At 56.5% G+C, this 19,813-nt stretch overlaps 1 protein-coding gene across 1 annotated transcript; it reads right to left on the bottom strand.

The window, feature by feature from the left end:
• Positions 1 to 1,821: 1,821 nt before the first annotated feature.
• CLPTM1L (CLPTM1 like) lies at positions 1,822 to 15,596 on the bottom strand. The gene is made up of 17 exons (XM_075540861.1): positions 15,175 to 15,596; positions 14,497 to 14,597; positions 12,092 to 12,281; positions 11,478 to 11,623; positions 10,295 to 10,373; positions 9,273 to 9,390; positions 8,896 to 8,990; positions 7,866 to 7,950; positions 6,658 to 6,761; positions 6,039 to 6,104; positions 5,182 to 5,232; positions 4,237 to 4,319; positions 3,664 to 3,698; positions 3,421 to 3,476; positions 3,300 to 3,344; positions 3,025 to 3,140; positions 1,822 to 2,454 (listed from the first exon to the last, which is right to left on the bottom strand). Exons 1-17 carry the CDS (start codon positions 15,334 to 15,336, stop codon positions 2,370 to 2,372), a joined length of 1,617 nt encoding a protein of 538 aa, XP_075396976.1. The 5' UTR covers positions 15,337 to 15,596; the 3' UTR covers positions 1,822 to 2,369.
• Positions 15,597 to 19,813: the final 4,217 nt, after the last annotated feature.

Genomic DNA, 19,813 nt, shown 5'->3' with positions numbered 1-19,813 from the left:
TGGAGGGTTATTAAATTCCACTGCTCTGAGACGTGTTCTTCAGACATATACCCACCAGCCCCAGGGCCCTACACGGCTGACTGGTCAGCACGGCTAGGTGGCTGGAGGCCACGAGGGAACCATCATCGGACACTCCACTTCCCAGACTTCCAACTAGGGGAGTGCATTCTGTCAACTGCTATTGGCACTGTTGTCACGGGGCCGCGCTCAGGCTGGCCTGGGCCCCACGGGCTGCTCAGATGAGACACAGCCCCCAGCGTCAACCAAGTCCCCGAGAGCATCACTGTGGTCTCACAGATCTAGAAGCGGGGGCATGTTAAAACGCGTTTTAAGTATTCTACAAAGCCAATATAGATACTTTTATAAAGCAAGGCCCTCCCCACAAAAAGTTTGCTTCCAAACTGTGGGCTGTGGAGAGGGTTAGGCCCACTAGCTATCCTGACCTTTACAGAAAAACCTTTAAAGTGCACCTCAGAGAAGGCATTAGATCCCACGGTGGGGCAACCCTACCTGTAACTGATAGCAAGGCATTACTTTATTTGCAACTTAATTGATCAAACTAAAAAAGCCAACTTGGAACCAAATTCTCTTTACCCTGAGTCACTGTCCTTGACACCACCTTGCTGGACGAGGTGGGCACAGCACGACCACCTTGACCTTCATCTTCTGTGGCTGCTCTGCAGTGGCCTATCCGTGGAAAGAGGGCTCCTGTCCTTCCTAGAGCAGTTACCCCAGGTACCAGACGCAGAGACCCATTTGTAGAAGGGCCCAGCGCCCTGCACCATAGGACTCTCTTCTGCCAGGAGGGCCAGAGCACCTGTGAGGCCGAGATGGCGTGCTACGAGTGAGGCGCATGCCAGCGCCCTGAAGATTCAGCCTGTCTCCCCGCACACCTGGGGCCCAGGTGAGAGAAGTGGGCTCCAGAGACCTTCCACCACTCCCATGCGTGCATACTCATGCACTCACCCTCCCCAACCCTGCTGTGCACCAACTCCTGCCTCACCAAACCCACTATTAAAGTCACTCTCGTGGTCTTTTGGGTCCCCACCTGCACGCTGGGGTGAGTCTCAGAGAAAAACTGGTCACCTGGCCAGTCACGACCACACAGTAACCTTGTCAGAAAGAGGACATGAGTCCCTAATAAAATGTAAAAAAAGAAAAGAGAAAAAAATGATTAGGGCAAAGACTGTACAGATGTGCTTTATACAATTGATGTATGTATATATATGAACTGTGATAAGAATTGTATGAGCCCCAATAAATTGTTAAAAAAAAAAGTTAAATAAATAAAAGTAATGGAAAATTTTGGAAATCGAAAAAAAAAAAAAAGGAAAAGAGGACATGAAGGGACGTGCCCGCAAGACAGACACAGCTGGCAAGGCCTGGGAAGCCGAGGCTGCCCCAGCAGGACGCGCCACCAGCGGTCGCCGCATGTGACAGTGCTCCACACTGGCAGTCCCTGAACCCATCCTCACCGGCTGCCGCTCCTTATCCACCAGAGGCCAGGACGACCTGGGCAGATGGGACTGATGTCACCGTGAGCTCTGCATTTATTTTTGACCTTGGTTTATGCAGACTGGAGGCATTCATTTTCTTTTTAAGGAAAAGAAACAAAACAAAATGTTGTGTAGGTAGTCTAAAAATAAAATCCACTTAAACCCCAGAGCACATCAAACCCCACACCCTCCTGCACTGAGAAAGAACGCGTGTGCACGCTGCCTTGGCATCGTTGAGACGTGGTTAGGAAAAGAGCCAGGTGTAAACCTGGGCAGCGGGAGGGTTCAACTCAGACGCTTGGAATGTTCTCACGCTTACAGCAGGTGAAGGAAACGTTACCGTGAGAGAAATTTACTTTAAAATAGAAACTTACTTACATACATACATTAAGCTTTAAAAGAATCAAGATTTTTAAACCAAAGAGCAGAAAGGCTATTTGATCCCCGAGAGTCCGTGTGGAATGAATTCAGGTAGCACCTGAAGTCCTCAGAAAGAACAGGTGGAAAAAGCAAAAGTGGACTGTGTGGAAGGGGCCCTGCGCCCTGGCTCCGCTCGGGGCGCGGACGCCTGTGGTGCCGGGGACCCTGTGAGCTGGCAGAGCTCCCTGCCTCGTGCCGGGTGGCCAAGCGGAGGGGCTCCAGGCAGAGGGCACTCGGTCCTGGGCCGGGCCAGGTGCGAACAGTTCTTTCCAAAGGGGACCTGGGAGAGTGACGAGGTGTGTTCAGAGGTTTTGGCAACGAAGAAGATGGTGACGTCCAGGACCCCCACCAAAGCTTCCAGAAACACTCAGTGAACCCACAGTCTGAGAGAGACACAGTGAGCGTGGGCGGCTGGCCGGCAGTCCCGGTGGGCGGCTCCCACAGCCTTGAGGCCTAGTCTGGGTGGGGCTTGCGCTTGGGCTTGTCTTCGTAGGACTCCCCGAACTCGTTCACTCTGCTCTTATCCACGGGATAAAGCCTGCAGGGACACACGGCAGCACCAGCTTTGGCCACATCCCACCCACGCACACTTCCCCAGGGCAGTGCCTCTAGGAGCAGGGGGCGGGCAGGTGTGCAACACCTTGCCCACTGCTCCTCTCCGCCCGCCGTCCTCGCAGCCCCATCTAAATCTGTAAACCCTCCTCTTCCTTCATAAAATGGTGAAGACCTTTCCACTGCACCCCACTGCCATGCCCACTGGCTGCAGAGGGCCGGCTGCTCCCAGGTGTGGACTGGGCAGGTGCACAGGCCAGCAGTGCTTCCGCAGAGGTACCAGGGGGTGCAGCGGGGAAGCTTCACCTCCACAGGGGGCAGCAGCAACCTCCAGGCAGGCCCTGGCACCCGGGCTAGAGACCTGGCAGGCAGCACGCATGCCCTTCCTGCCTTGCTAAGTGGTGGGAGGAGGGGTTGGTGTGTGACCACTGATGCAGTCAGTCCCAGTGGGGGCGACACATCACAAGGAGTGAACCAATTCAAACGGAGCAGCAAACGGGATGTGCGACACAGCCCTGTGCATGGCAGCAGGGAGTCGACTGATGGGGCCACTCACCATCTTTGGTAGAGGTAGACCAGGAAGACCACGTCGTCTCGGAAGCATGCCAGCCGGTGTGAGGTGGGCATGGTGATGATGAAGGCGAAGACGTCATCGATGAAGGTATTGAATGCCTGCGGAGCCAGACACAGCCGCTGCAGCACCACCACCACTGAAACGCGCTCAGGCTGGTTCAAAGCCCCCAAAAGGTGCCCAGAGGAAAAGACCTGGAGATGTACATCTCGCCCTCTATCCTCAAAACCCTCGGTCCCCAGGCGCCCGCCACCACTTACTTTGTAGGTGAACGCCTTCCAAGGCAGATGGGCCACCGACTTCATCTGTGGATAGAAGTAACAGTCAGTGACCAGTCAGGGAGGGCGAGGGGCGGAGAGAGGCAAACGGGAGCTGGCTCACCTTGTAGTTCACAAAGAGCTGGGGCAGCATGAAGAGGAAGCCGAAGGCATACACCCCTAGAACACAGACAGGACGCGTGAGCCTGTCCGCCCGCCCGCCCCAGCTCTGCCCACGAAGCAGCCCATCAGCTCTCGCCAGCCACATCCCAGGGCGCACAGGACAACCTGGCAGTGCTTGGAGGACAGGGCGGGGGGAGGCAATACACACACATGAGAACGTGCTGGGAGAGACACACCAACTCACCGTTAACAAAGCTGTTGATTAACCAGGAATACCAACTGAAAGAACAAAAGAAAGAAACACGACCTTCTCAAAAAGCCTCCAGTCACACACCAACTCTACTGCGGTCCGGAGAAAGAAGCCCGGCCACTTGGTGAGGCACAGGCAGCTGGCAGAGGCCGGCACAGGATGTCAGCACAAGGCCCAGTGAGCCTGCAGACAGCTGTGCCCACAGGAGAGCAGCCGAGGGGCTCCCAGGGCAGCCCAGTCTGCCCACTGCTGTCCCCAAAGAACAAAGGAGAGACGGGATCCCGAAGGAGTCCCGGCCCACCCAAGGCCGCCCCCCAGCACCTTGGGCTGGCGCCTGCTCTGCATGGTGCCCCCAGCTACAGCCACCCGCAACTGGGCTCAGGGCTCTACTGCTGAGAGACAGCCCTGGAGCATAGCTATCCCCCACGACTGTGCACCCCAAGCCCAAAGGACAGCCCAGGATGACCGAGGCTTGCGTAGCACAGCACGGCCACCCACCAGGCCTCCCCAAACCCAATTCCCACTGAGAAGTCTAGCAGACGGCAGGCTTTTCCAGGAGAAACCTACCTTTTGTACTTGATGTTCAGGAGGGAATACACAGCTCCCCCAATACAGAGCGGGTAGAGCAGGTACGACAGGTACTTCATGGCCTGCCGGGAAGAAACCGGTGAGCCTTTAGTCACACTCGAAGCCCCCCGAGCCCACATTGCCCACAGCACAAAAGCAAACAAGAGACCACAGCCCTGGACCCCCAGACAGACATACAGGTGGGCAGCGTCTGAGGGGCTGCAGTGACATGGCTACACGAGAGTCTCTATAACTTCAACAAGGACTGGGGGATGAGCAGACACCTGGCCAGCTCTAGCAGGCAGCCTGCTTGTGCAGATGTCTCAGAGTCCACCTTGAGGTTCCAACCACCCAGGCATGTCCCATCAGGGAGCCGAGCTCCGTGCAGCCCCACCTGCACAATGAGGCTCAGTGGCCGTCCCTGGGGCCACCAGGCAGAGGATGGTCTTCGCTAGGAGGTGCTGCCTACAGGGAGGATCTTTAATCATCCCTTTCTTGACTACATTTGAAATCTAGGGCCTGGTGGGCTCCCTGAAAGGCCGGCAGCTTGAAGCTACCAGCAGCTTGCGGGAACACGAGGCAGCCTTGAACACGCAGAAGCAGGTCTCCCTTGTCCCACAGCTGACCCGGCCATGCTAGGATTCTGTGCTCAGGCCCAGGGTGAGCCATCACACTTGGGAAGCAACTTCCCCGCCTCCCGTACATGGCAGCTTCAAGACATCTGGGGAAATTTCCAGATCCACAGACTTTGTGAAGCCCCCTGTTAACTTAGTTATAGGCTTTCCCAGGTGGCACAAGCAGTTAAGCACTCAGCTGCTGAGCTGGGGAGGGAGGTTCAAGGCCACCCAGGAACCCTGGAGTGCACAGCTCTGCTGGGACGAGTCAGAGCCAGCCTACCGTCCTTGGGGAGCGACAGCGGCGGTCCCCGCCCACAGGCCAGCTCACCTGCGTGTCATACTCCTCAGTCTTGCGCTCGGATTCACTGGACGTGCCAAACTGAAAATCCAACAACATCAAGTCAACTCCACACACTCACTGCAGGCACGTGGCCCAGATGGAGAAAGGCAGGAGTCCTCACAGTCAGAGGTCGACCCCCGACTGCCAGAGCAAGCCTGCGCTCTGCTCAGGGAGTGCTCCCAGAGCCTGGGAACGCCCTCGAGGCAGACAACGGGATGCCTTCCTGGAGCCAGAGGGACCTCAAGATGTGGAGCGTGGGGACGCTGGCTCAGGGTCATGGCAGGGCGCTGGCTCAGGGACATGTCATGCCACCTGGGGTGGCACCTGGGCTCCCAGCAGGGCCCCGTGTGTGCGTGTTACTGACCCAGGCTGCCTCACAATGGGAATGGCTACAAACACCGCTCTGTATTAGACAGTGTGCTAAGCAAGCTCATCAATGGTGAGCGAGTTTACCGGGCGTCGAGGTCCTACTCTCTGAACCCTGATGTCCCAACTCCACAGAGCTCACCACAGGAAGCAGAATGTTTCACGCATGACTAAAATTCTCCATGACCTGGGAGGGAGGATCCAACACAAGTGAACTCTCCCCGCAACCCCACGATCCCACAGTGAAGACCTGGATTAAACGGACCAGCTTGTAGCAGGCTCCGTGAGACCTGCAGAAAGCCAACCTGAGCCCCACAGCAAACCCCGGGCTCTGCAAGCTGGGAGTAACGCCCCATCCCCAGTGAGCTGAGGTCGACACAGGTGCGCACGACAGGGACTGAGCAGCAGGGAGCGGAGGGGGATAGATGGATGTAGACGGAGAGAGGGGTAGGGCTCCGTCATTTCAATAGCAAACCCACCTGAAGTTCAGGCCTGAGGCCTCTCCAGGTGACAGTCATCTTCAGTGCTTTTTTCACTTTCCACAGCTGAGGAGAGAACGAGGCTCTGAGGAAATCCCTGAGCAGGACTCCGTTCCTGGCTGTCCTCAGTCTGGCCCATGTTCAGCCTGCTCGTCCCCTTCAGACGGGCCTGATGCTGCCTGGGCCTCAGCGGGCCTGGCTCGGCCATCACCCCGAGGAAGCTCCGCCCGGCCTCTCTCACAGCCTCACCACCCTACCCTCCCAGCTGCGTCTCTGACTGCCGATGGGGTCACATGGAGACACGTGACCCACATGCTGGACCCCACGAAAACCACTCAGTCCCTGCTCCCTGTCCAAGCACGCCCCCACTGGGGCTAAACCACATGACCAAGAGGGTGCTGCCATGACTGGGCATCTCGGATCTCTCGGCTCAACCCGTGAGCTCTGGGTTAGAACGCCAGGCGGCGCTCAGAAGGCAACACACCCAGTGCCACATGGGGACACCGGCTCCTCAGAGACCCTCACCATCAGCACAGAGGAGCCTCGGGGAAGCACCCGACAATGGCGATGCAGAGGGACAGAAGGCGTCAGGGAGTGCTGGGGCCCCGGACACACTCACCTCGATGGCCGCTCCAACACCAGCCGGGACCAGCACCAGCAGACTCGTCTGCTCGTCCAGGAGGAAAAGGAAGATGACCACGGTGCTGAAGCATCGCCAGAGCACTGGGGGGAGGTGGGCGAGCAGAGTGCACGTCAGTCATCCTGGGCCAGGCTCAGCCTCCTCGCGCACTGAAGCCCTGAGGACTTCTCAAGCATGCAAAGCACATCCACGAGGGGCGAGCCCACCACGAACGAGGTGCCTCAAGAGGAGCCTGGGGACAGAGGCCCTGGGGAGCAGAGCTCCCCGCCACCAGAGGCCACACAGGGCTGCCTGGAGGAACAACCTCAACGAGTCACAGAGTGCGTCTGCGGTACCATGCAGGGTCTCTCAGGGAAAGCCCCAGAGTCTGAGGGCAAGACACCTATGGCACCCGGGCCCATAGTCACCCTCCGCTCACCACCCTCCCCTTGTTCAGCGTGTTCTCTGCAGGATGCTCAGTGCTAGGGAAGCCCGACCTCTGCCGAGAGGAAGTCAGGGCTGGGTGGGGGTGTCCCAGGGACTCTGAGCGAAGAACCCAGAACCTCGACCTGAGCACACCCACCCTGGCTCTCCAGTGCTCAGAGTAGTCGGGACCCCCAGTTCTTCCTGGGCCTAAACCAAAGAAGACGGAGAGTGTCTGTGGGCACGTGAGCAACCTGGGAGGGAAGGAGCCTTCCTTCGGCAGAGGCTCAGGAGAAAGCTGGGGAAACAGACCGAGCAAAAGGACAGCTGCAGAGAGGGGGGTGCTCCAGGTAGGGGACAAAGGAGGGCAACTCGCCCTCTGAGGGTAGGGCAGGCCAAATCCCAGTCTTCCAACCTCAGCTCACCTGCCCAGACCCAGACCCCACACCCTGCAGGCACTGCGGGATCTTGACCTACAAATCCCACATACACTACAGGGGCTGGGGTCCACAGGCCCCCACACACTACAGCCCCGACGGAGGGGGGTCTGTCCTCTACTGACCCACGCTGCTCAGAGGCCAGATTTCCCAGCGGTCTGCCAGGATGGGGAGCAGCTCTGTCAGCTAAGCACAGGGCATCAGGAAGCGCCTGAGGCACCAGGGCAGGGCCTGCGGCAGAGGCCTGTGTCTGTAAGCAGTCACGTCTGCCACAATCCCATGCTCTGAGCACAATGGGGTCCAACTCAGTCACTGCCCCAGCAGGGGCACTTCAGCGAGGGCACCCACCTGCTTTGGTAGACATTCCGATCATGCTCTTCTTTTTCTTCCAAAAGCTGATGTCGTTTTTAAACGCCAGGAAATCAAAGAGGAGCTGGAAGGAAGATGTCACAGAAACTGACAGGCAGCCAACTTCAGCGACCAGGAGCAGCACATACACCCTAGCGGCTCTGGGCAGCCTCCAACCTGTCGGGCAAAGCGCTCAGAGGCCCAAGGATGCCGGATGCCGCTGTGCCCCTGGGCCCCTTGGCACGAGCAGCGTCATCCTGAGCTTACTCGTACATACGCGGACCATACAATAGCGACGACACTGGCTTAGGCGCTTGCCTACAAAACACTCCACACAGCTGGTGGACCCGCCATCCCTCCCATGCAGATGACGCCCTGGGCAGCTAGGGGCAGCCCTGCCCGGCGCCACCAGGCTGCTGTGAGCTAGAATAGGTTCACTGCGGCGGTAGCAGCTTGGCAGTGGTCACGTGCAAATGCCAACTGTGGTTTTAAAATGAAGTCCACCTAACGTGAGCCCCAACCCATCTGGGAAGCCTATAACACAGCCATTATCAAGTGACAGCCCGCTACCAGACCACACACACACAAAAAAAGAAGCAATGAGGAGTGTGGGCCCGTTTCCACCTGGAACCAGCACACTAGTTCATATGACGTCATGATTGTGTGGGTAAGTCACATGGTAGGGGGCTCAGGAGGCTCGAGAACATTCCCATAGTTGTCTAACCCCACGTTCCATGAACTCTCTGGAGAGAGTTACCAGCACTCTCACCATGCACGTCACTAGAAAGCTCTAGGAACTCCTCCCACCAAACCACCTCCCTGACTGCACACGAAGCCCAAGTCACTGAAGCTGACACCCAGGTTTCAGGGCTCCAGGCCTTCATGTGGGCCACGCCAACCCCACCCCTGCCCTGCCTCAGCCACGTGGCCGTGCAGTGCCTCCCAAACTGCTTAAATAAACTGACCTCAACAGAGGCAGAGGCTTCCCTGCCTCACCCCTGACCCCAGCAACAGCGGGGAGACCACTCACGTGAAAGGCTGCAACGAAGAAGGTCAGCGCTAAGAAATACAGGTTGGTGTCAACGAAGATGCCCTTGACCTCGTCTGCGTCTTTCTCGGAGAAGCCTGCGGAGGAAAAGAAGGCAGGTGATTCGAACATCACACACAGCAGCAGGATGCAGACAGTCACGCCGCTTGGTCCAGAGAGAAACATCTGTGTAATGGAAGTTGTGGAGCTCCGGCAATCACGCTTTCCAGTGGCACAGGGAGATGGGAGCCGATGGTCCGGAGGAGAATTCCGGGGCGGCTGCACGGGAGGGTACAGGGATTGGGAGCGAGCAGGCCAGACGGAGCCCTCCCAGGTAACCCGGAGCCAGAAGCAGCCCACGAGTCAGGGGCAGGACGCACCAAACTGCTGCAGGGAGTACACAGCGTCCTGCATGTGGATCCAGAATCGGAGCTTCCCCAGCGAGATCTTGTCGTAGGAGACAGTCAGCGGCAGCTCCGTGGTGGAGCGGTTGATGACCTAGGGTGAAGCACGCGACCCACCAGTAACTGCCATCGCCCATTCCTGAAGCCAGCCTCAGGGACCTCCCGAGGACAGCTGTGTCGTCTCACTGCCCCTGAGCCGAGGGCCAGTCTCTTCTCTAGTGGCGATGACTTTACGTGTCCGTCACACTCAGACCTAAGTCAGCCAGCATCCCCTCTTAGTACCCTGTCCCATTGTCAGCTCACATGCCACGAGGCCACCTCCTAAAGCACACAGCTGCCCTATCCTCATTCCGACCCAGAGCCAGGGCCTGAAGGGGGCAGTGAGGTCCCGGGCGTCCCAGGAAGGCTGCCCTTCAGCGGGGTCCTGCTCTTACAGAGTTGGGCAGCTTCTAGATGAGGGAAACCAAGAGGAAAGGCCTGGAGTCCTGCCTCCAAACCCCAGCGATCACTGCAGTCCCATCTGCAATCACCTCCTGGTATGGCCGGGCTGAGCCAGCCTGCCTTCCAGCCACCTCTCCCCTGGCCGGCGTCAAAGAGGGATGGGCACAGCCTGTTTGTGAAGGGCTGCCAAGTTTTAACCTGCTTCATTCACTGTCCACGCTGCAGTCCACAGCACCCCGACAAGCAGTGGCCACCATGGGGCAGGAATGGTCACTCCACCACCACCTACCCCATCCTCACCCTCAAACTGCCCACCTTCCAGGCCCCGCCCCAAGCAGCAGGCGGGAGACTCAAGCTCCTGCTGTACAAACCCACCCCCTTCGCCCAGGGCCCTTGGAATAACCCACATGGACACACCACACCGCCTCTTCCAAGGGCCCTCAGAATCCCGCCCCCAGAGGCAGCGAGTGGCGGGTAGATCTGGAGGCACTAGGTCAGCCCGCCCGCCCAGTGCAGACTCTCTCCCAGAGTAAAGACCTTGGCGACCCAGGGCTTACCATCAGATCCTTGACACGACTGCTCAGCTGGTCAATGAAGAGGATGGGAAGATAGTGGACTGTTGACCCTAACTGGATCCTGCAGCAGTGAGACATGAACAAATTGTCAGTTTCTGACAAATGACTGTCTACGGCCCCCTGAACCCGGGTTCACCTCGAGGAATCCCAACAGTCCACAGCGAGTCACACTGGCTCCCTCAAATGCTGTAGCAGAGCAGGGCACGAGTGAATGGGCTGCCAGTACGGGAGGGAGGGGATAACTGTCAGGCCGCTGCAGTGGGAAAATCGCCATCTAAAGCACAGAGCACAAGGACTGACTAGCCTGTGCTGCTGTGGGGCGATCACTGAAGGCAGCAGCAGCAGCAGAGATGAAGCCCACGTGGCACTAGGCAAGGCTGCTGCACAAGACCTCAGCAGAGTGCTACAAAGCCTGGACATGACTCAGGACCCAAACCCTGGTATTCGCAGTCTCCTCATACGCATGTGAAAGCTTGACAATGTGCAAGGAACCGATGTTACTGAATGCGGGGCTGGCAAAGAATGCTGAAAGTACCACGGACTGCTAAAGAACAGAGAGATGTCTCAGGAATGTCCTGACAAGTCACCAGGAGAGACCAACCCAAATCATGCAGCTTAGGACTTCCCATGGTCTGGGAGACATGGGGTAATTTAAGTTGGCCCAACATCCGAATTTTTATCGTTAACGAGTGACAAATAACTATACAATAAAAAATCTCGAGGGGAACGTCTTAGTACAAAGCTTAGAGACAGCCCGAGGCTAACACACAGGATAGTATGTGGGGGTGGGGAGGGATAGGGACAGGGTCTGACAATTTAAGCCAATGGGCACTTTCCCTCTTCACTTTCACTACCACGGAGCAAAGGGTGCACATCCTCCACCCATCCTTCCTTCGCTCCAGTTCTTCTGTGGCGACTTCCATTAGACCACCAAGTCGTCCCTATGTCACCACCACCCTCCCCCACCCTCTGCTCTGGCAGGGCCTGCAGCAGTTGCATCTCATGCCAGCCACCTCTGGATCGGGCCGCAGGAGCTCCTGCTCCACAGGGAGGACCGGCCCCTTGTGCTCAGCACAGAAACCTCTAAGAGGATGCTCAAGGCCTGGCCACCTAACCACGCACAGAACCTCCAGGCCCACAAGGGGCCACGCCCCACGCCACATACATCTTCATATAGCGATGCACGTCGGCAGGCAGGGAGGACCCATCGAAGACGAAGTCTTCCACCATCACGTTCAGCGTCAGCCTGGGCCGCCAGTGGGAGACGGGCTCGTCCAAGGCACTGGTTGGCTTCTTCTCCGCCTCGATTTGCTGTCACCAAAGAGAAATGCTTCTTAGGAACGAGGGAGAGGCCATCGTTGTCCAGAGGGCACGAGATCTGGCCACAGCCGAGAACAGGGTGGTACTGCTGCCCGCACAGTGCTGGCTGTGATCAGGGTCCCTGCTGGGAACCCTCAGCCCTCGCAGGCCCACCTCGCAAACCCCCTGGCTTGGAAAGGAGCCGGGAGCAGCACAGCAGGTGGAGCCCTCGGCAACTGAAACCGGCCAGCCTCTCAGCAAGAGGACAAAGCAGTCTGCTTCCATGAAGATTCATAGGGGGCTTCTAAAAGGTGGTGGTGAGGATGGGATTAAAGAGAATGGAATCTCCCCAAACTTTCTGGAGCCTGAGAGTTCTACTCTGCCCTGGGGTCAGAACTGGCAGCCAGTCGAGGTGTGGCAGAAGACACGCGTCACTAACGTTCAGATGGTTTCTTTTCCCAGCATCCCCCAAGCACTGACCTGCGTGGTCGACTCGCCAGTGAGGAGGTTGATTTCTTCCGGTTTGGGGACCATGTAGGTGGTGAGAGGGCTGACCAGGTGCACCTGCTTCCCGTCGTGCCATGGCAGGACCCCCGCATGATGGAGGAAAATGTAGGCGTACAGTGTCCCATTGTTTCTCGTCTTCTTGGGTACAGAAACATTTACGGTCCTGAAACCAGCCCAGTGACAGCATCCGTCACACGAGTGGCAGTGCCGATGGCCCACGAGGCTTCGTGGGGCACCAGCAGGAAACCCACCTGCTCCAGCTTCCTGGAAGGGCTCAGGGCCGCTCACAGGGCCGTGGTTTCTGTGGCAAACTCGCTAGGCAGTTTCAGAGACCAGAGGCCCAGCCACCTGGCCAAGGGTTACAACCCTCACCCCACCCCGCCGCCCTGGGGCTGCGGTCACAGGGGAAGTGCTCACGTTGATAGTGAGGGGCTTGTTGGGGTTTTGCTATTTTAAATTAAAAGACAAAAAGAAAGAAGCTAACAGGACTCACTTAGTGCCTCCTGCTTGAGCGAGCACTACGGGACAGACCGAGCCGAGACCGAGCAGGTGGGCCTACCCTGCACACTACCCCTACCCCCACACCTGCTCCTTTGAGTTAGAAAGTTCCTGCAAGTGCTACTCCTGAGGAAGGTGGCAGCTGGGCACCACTACCCAGAGGGCCTCCGCTCCTCACCCCCAAAAACCCTGCTCTGGGGAGCCTGTGGAACCACCCCCAATGCTTCCCAAATGGCCCCCAGGTCATCCATCAGAAGCTCAAAGAGCCTGCACTTGCTGTCTTTGCCTCCTAGAAGCTCAGCCGTCAGCTACTGGCCCAGGTTCCAGAGCTAAGATGGCCCAGCAGAGATTGGCTGCGTGGGGAGCTGGCGGCAGCAAAGCCAAGTGTTCTGATGCTGCCTTGCCTGGGACCTCCCAGGATACACAACTGCAGACACCGTCATTAAACAAACACCCCAAATTGGGAAGCTCCCCTTTTTGGCACAGTCTTCGTCTAGGGTGCAGGCCGAGTCTGAGGCCGTGCTGCCCTCCCTGCCACATCTAAACGGCAATGGCAGTGTCCTCAAGGGAGTCCCGTGATGTTCCTTTCAAACGGTCTGCCAGTGTGGGGGACGCAAAGAAGTCTGAAGGGCTGCAGGGTGCACGATGTCTGAGGTCTCCCAACAAAAAGTTCATAGGACAGTCCCTGCTACCCTCCAAGAATGAACAGGTACACTGATGTCATGGGAAAAATTTCTCAGTGCAACTTTGTTTTTTCCCTCAATCAGCATGCTTCCTAATTTTCTTAAACTGTCTTTACAATAAGCCTCGTGAACATCAAGATGACCCCTGACAAATGAGAAGTCACTGTGACGTTCCTTCTGAGCTGGCTCCCCTGCCCTGAATGGACCTGGCCCAGCAGATCCTTACAGAAGCCACTGCTTCGCCTGGCCTCTTTCTCCAAGGGCAGGACTGGGAAAACCCATCTGCAGCCACCCGCTGGTCCCACAGGCCGGTGTAAACACATCTTGTTTGGAATTGACCCGTGTGGGTCTGAAGCTCTAGCAGCGGTACTTTTTGGACCCCCTTCCCTTGTATTCAGAGCCTTTCTGTCATCTGGCCTACTCTGAGAGTCCTGGAGGTACAATGGTCATGAATTGGCTGCTAACTGCAAGGTCAGCAACTCAAAACCACTAGCCCCTCTTTGGGAGAGAGATGAGGTTTTCAACTCTGTCGAGAGTTAGTCTCAGAAACCCACCGGGGAAATTCTACCGCGCCCTTTAACGTCAACCAGAAGTCAGAATCGATGGCTCGAGCGGTCAACTCTCACTAACAGCTAGTCTCGGAGACTTCCAGAGGCAGTTCCACCCTGTGCTTCACAGTGGCTGAGTCAGCATCGACTCCACGGCAGGGAGTTACTTGTTTCTGAGACACACTTTGAGGCTGCATGCCACTCACTCCTAGTTTCCTGTCCCTGCTCTTCCTTCCACTCCCACCCGGTCCCTCTCACAGGTGATGCTCACAAACTACAGGGTGGGGGTGGGGTGCTGCTTAGAGGACAGCACAGCAGGGAGCCATCTTCTTCCACATAACGTCACTCCCTTCCTGGTGCCTGCCCTTTGGGCTGCTGGGAGTCACACTGTAATCTACTCTCCTCTTCTGATCCCAGCCTCACCCCACCCCGCCCCTAACAGTGTGTTCCATCACGGCCGCATCCCCAATGACACATTCATCATCTGCTCCTTGCCGCACACAGACTTCTCCAGTTAACATCTGCTGCCCTTGGCCAGACCACGCAGCCGGTCACACAGCTGTTCCAAAAGAAACTCAGAATGCACAGTAAGAACTGTAAGAGCGGTCCGCTGTGCTCAACTGACCGGGGGACGCTGCCCAATCAGTACCTCTCAAACTTGGACTCCACATCAAAGTCTTCCACGTTCAGCACCAGGTCGACGTTGTTCTCTGTGCCCAGGTTGGAGCGCGTGGTGGTGTACACACTGAGCTGGGGAGGGAGGAGGAGGTGCTAGTCAGATGGGCAGTCACTCAGAGGACACAATGACCAGCTACCAAGTGGGAAACGGTTTGCTTTCCAGCTCCCGACCAGCGATGGTGTAAGGAGGAGCACACAGGGACACCAGGCACTGGGTCTGGGGTGCCTGAAGCCTGAGTCAGGTCAGAGTTCACACAGGATATTTTGGAAATGGGTTTCTGGGAAGACTCCCAGCCCGGTCGTGGGGTCCCTGCCCACTGGAGGGGAGCTTTAATCCAGACATGGGGTTGCAGCCTGCATGGAAGAGGAACCCAACCTTGTTTTGGGGTTACAACTCTGGGGAGGGGATCCCCTTGTCTCCCAAGAGGCTCCCTAACCAGCTCAGGGGAGCAGAGGCCCACTTCCAGGGTCACAGCTCAGGCAGGCAGGGAAAGCCCCAGCTCCAGCAGCAGCCGCAGCGGCAGTCCAGGGGCCACGGGTGGGGTGGGGGGACCCCAGCTCAGTTCCGGGGTGATGGCGTAGCGGAGAAAGTCCCAGTCCCCGGAGGAGGGTTCAGGAAGCGGGCCGAACTCGGGCGGCCGGAACTCACCTGCAGCTTGGGCCTCCGCGCCAGGTACGGCTGGATGCAGTTGCCGTCCTGGGCGCACGGGCGAGTGTAGACGATGCCGTACATGACCCAGCAGGTGTGCACCACGTACACCACGAACACGCCCACCACCAGGCTGGTGAAGGAGCTGCGGCCGCTCCACATGGCGGCGCCGCCGTCCCCCGCCCAGCCGAGGGACGCGCCGACCCCGGCCCCCCTCCCTGCCGCGGGCCCCCGCCCGCCCGCCGGCGCCCTGAGGGACGCTCCGGCCACCGCCGCTCACGCGAGAGCCTCCGCGCGCCTCCGCCAGCGCCGCGGGGGAACGAACGCGCCGCGCGCCGTGCCTGGAGGGCCACCCTGCATGCTCCTGACCCGCGGCCGCCCTCCGACCTGTCGCCGCGGGATTCGCCGGCGCTCGGGCTCCCGCTTCCGGGGCCGGCACCGCCCGCCGGAAGTACCGCGGCGCGCGGCCCCCTGGGAAACGTAGTCTCGGCGTCGGGGCGCCCAGCGGACGTCAGGGGCGCGGCGCGAGGCGATGACGTCGTCCGCCGTCGCCCCCGCTCCCGTGTATTAGGAGCGGTGCTGAGCTGCTGCCGGCCTGTTGGCGTGGGCGTGGTGCCACCTTGGACCTCGGGACCTGGAGACGCTGGCCTTCAGTGATTGCGACCCACTGGTGCCTTCTCTCACTTAGAGAGGGAGGGAGGGAAGCAGCAGTGCAAATGAGGAGCGTGGCCTCCAGGAAGATCTGGGTCTGAAATTTTACCAAAACGCAAAGTTTAAAGAAAAAAAAGTTGACTCAAATATGAAAGCCATGGTCATGTGTGTGTGTGTGTCCTATTGGAGGTTCTTTTAATGGAAAAGAAACAGTAAATCTGCCCCTTTTCAGAACTCAGAGAGGAGTTGGGCTAGTGAGAATCTTGGCTTCTGGCACATGTGAGCGCACATGGGCGCATGTGCAGGCAGGGGTTGGGGAGGGAGACTGTGAGCCAGAAACATGGCAGGGGGACATTAGTAAGTGGCCAGCCTCTGTTGGGCCCACCAATGAGGCTACAAAATAGAATTGATGACGCCAAGCAAAGACCAAGAGCTGTGATTACCTCATAACTGTAACCCAGATGGCTTTCTGTCCCCTCAAACTTCATAAGAGAATGGCTTCGCTCTGGCCACCCTCTGTTTCCTTGGCTCAGGAGCTCTCATAAAGGGTCTGTAAGGGACCGTCCTTCCCGATAACTAGGTGTCAAGAGCCCGAAAACCAGACCAGGATTACTCTGGGAGACATGGACTTTATTATTTAGCGGAAGGTTACTTACGGAGATGTAGAGCCACTTATTATCACCCTTGGATGGCTGGCAGGGCCATGGTTTGGAAAGGGAGGTGGGGGGTGCGGTGGGGTGGGTGAGACAGGCCCCAGGCAGTGTGTGCTAGCTGCTAGTCCCTGGGAACTGCTCATCCACGGCCTGCACACAAACACTGTCTACAAACGGCCTGGACAGAGGGACCCTGGGAAAGAGAAGGACCCTTCTCTTTCCCAGGGTCCCTCTGTCATCTCTCAGAACTCACCTTCCTGCTTGCTGGCCACCCTGAGAGCTGCTACGATCATGCTATATTTCTCACTGACCTTAGATCCACACGACTGCACCCACCGGCCTGTGATCATTCTGCATGGCTGCATGTGGCTGCCTAAGTCTGAAGGGGGGAACTTGGGGAGTTAAGTTGGACTGGGATGGGATTCTTTAATATATAATTACTTCGTGATATAAAGCTTCTTTCTTATACATATATGAAATTTGGTGTCACTGAATTTGTTTTTCTAGTCAACTGGTCTAACACAGGCGGGGGGCTCATGGAGCTCTAGGACAGAGATGCAGCCAAGCCTCAGAAAGGACTGTGTGACTTCATCTCTCGCTTCTCTGTCACCAATCCAGGCCCTTCTGCCTGTACCTTCTGCAATGTCTCTGTGTTATCTCTCTTCCTAGCTCTCTGATGGTCTTTTTCCATCTCTGTTTTTGTTTTTGTTTATGACTGGGTCAGTGCTGACCCACAGCGACACCATGCACCCCAGAAGTGAACACCACCCGGGCTTGAGTCAGCCCCTCTCTTCTTACGTTTAAGGCCATTGTAGTCACTGCGTGCACCATCTCATTGGGGACCTTCGCTTTTGTCCTGCCCCTCTGCTTCACCAAGCCCGCTCTCCTTAGGGCCTGGTCTCTCCTGACAACTTGTCCAAAGGCTGTAAGACAAAGTCCTTGCTGCCTTACTTCTTCCAAGACAGATGGGTTTGTTCTTTTGACCGTCCACGGTACTTTCGATATTCCTTACCAACAGCACAGTTCAAATGCATCCATTTCCCTCAGTCTCTTTATTTCATGTCCCAACTGTCCAATGGATGGGAGGTCATTAAAAGTACCCTCGCATGAGGCGGGCACAGCTAGGTCCTCGGCTAACAATCTTTCCAACACTCTAAAGAGGTCTTGTGCACCAGCTTTGTCCAATGCAGTGATTCTCAACCTTCCTAATGCCGTGACCCTTTAATATAGTTCCTCATGTTGTGCTGACCCCCAACCATAACATTATTTTTGTTGCTACTTCTTCACTGTAAGTTTGCTACTGTTATGAATTGGACAACTCCTGTGAAAGCGTCATTCAACCCCCAAAGGGGTCACGGCCCACAGGTTGAGAGCCGCTGGTCTAATGCACTGTGCCATTGATCGCTTGACTGCCACTGCCAGGAACATTGATTGTGGATCCAAGCGAGACAAAATCCTTGACAACTTCAACCTCCGCATCTATTGTGATGTGACTGACGGGTTCCGTCGTGAGGATTTGGGTCTTCTTCAGGCTGAGTGTAGTCCATCCTGCAGGCTGCTCTTCATCAGCAGGTGCTCCTCAGTTTCAGCAAGCTGGGGTGTGTCCTCTGCACCGCTGGTCTTGGCCGGTGGCTTGTGTGTTGCTGTGATGCAGACAGGCTGTCCCTGGTATTTCAGACACCAGCAGGGTCACCAGAGTGAGCAGGTGTCAGCGGGGCTTCCAGTTGAAGAAGGAATAGGTTGTTCACGTCAGAGGCAAAAGATGGGAATGATTATTTCCCATACCTGACCATCCGTGTGTAGTGTCAGCGTGTTGGGGTTTGGTCCATGCATTGTATGTCTGTCACTTTTACTTACATATTTTTCTGATTATAAACAATTAATCTCTTTTAGAGTAGGAAAGCCCAACCGCTGCCCCCAGTCAATTCCAGCTCTTAGTGTGACCCTATTCAAGATTTCTGAGACTAGAAGAAGGAGCAGAGGGAGGAGCCTTTGGAGGAGGAGCACTGGGTGGGGCAGAGGGAGGAGCCTTTGGAAGAGGAGCACTGGGTGGGGCAGAGGGAGGGACATTTGGAGGAGGAGCACTGGGTGGGGCAGAGGGAGGGACATTTGGAGGAGGAGCACTGGGTGGGGCAGAGGGAGGAGCCTTTGGAGGAGCACTGGGTGGGGCAGAGGGAGGGGCAGAGGGAGGAGCTTCCATAGACATGCAGTGAATGCCAACCTTGGCCTGACCATGAAGCCGTAGTGGGCATCTCTGTGAAGCCTAAATGAACAATAACATTCTTGACTCCTGACCTAAGGGTGATTTTTTTTCTTTCCCAGGTGCCTCAGAAGGGCAGCCAGTGGTGTAGGGTTTAGTGTTGGGCTGTGGTTCTCATGGTCAGCAGTTGGAAACCACCAGCAGCAGCTCTATGGGAGAAAGACTGGGCTTTCTTTTCTTTTAAAAAAAATCATTTTATTGGGGGCCCACAATCAATACATACATCCACTGTGTCAAGCACATCTGTACATTTGTTGCCCTCCTCATTCTCAAAACATTTGCTTTCTGCTTGAGCCCTTGGCATCAGCTCCTCATTTCCCCCTTCTTTCCTACTCCCCGCCCTCATGAATCCTTGATAATTTATAAATTAATATTATTTTTCATATCTACACTGTTGTCTCCTTTCACCCACTTTTCTGTTGTCCATCCCCTAAGGAGAAGGTAATATGTAGATCTCTGTAATCAGTTCCCCCTTTCTGTCCTACCTGCCCTCCACCCTCCTAGTATCACCACTCTCACCACTGGTCCTGAGGGGTTCATCTGTCCTGGTTTCCCTGTGTTCCCAGTTCCTATCTGTACCAGTGTACATCCTCTGGTCTAGCTGGATTTGTAAGGTAGAATTGGGATCGTGATAGTTGGGTGGTGGGGGGAGGAAGCATTAAAGAATTAGAGGAAAGTTGTGTATTTCATTGTTGCTACACTGCACCCTGACTGGCTCACCTCCTTCCCGAGACTCTTCTGTAAGGGGGTGTCCAGTTGCCCACAGATGGGCTTTGGGGCTCCACTCTGCACTCCCCTTCATTCACAATGCTATGATTTTTGTTCTTTGATGCTTGATACCTGATCCCATCGCCATGTCATGATCACAGAGGCTGGTGTGGTTCTTCCATGTGGGCTTTGTTGCTTCTCAGCTAGATGGTCATTTGTTTATCTTCAAGCCTTTAAGACCCCAGATGCTGTATTTTTTGATAGCTGGGCATCATCCGCTTTCTTCACATTTGCTTATGCACTCTCTTTGGAAAGACTGGGCTTTCTACTCCCACAAGCAGCTACAGTTTCAGACACCCACAAGGGG

Source organism: Tenrec ecaudatus, chromosome 2, assembly GCF_050624435.1.
Source record: "Tenrec ecaudatus isolate mTenEca1 chromosome 2, mTenEca1.hap1, whole genome shotgun sequence".
In the NCBI taxonomy this organism is placed as follows: domain Eukaryota; kingdom Metazoa; phylum Chordata; class Mammalia; order Afrosoricida; family Tenrecidae; genus Tenrec; species Tenrec ecaudatus.
Note: the sequence above shows the minus strand (reverse complement) of the source record. Positions and strands in the feature narration are given on the sequence as shown.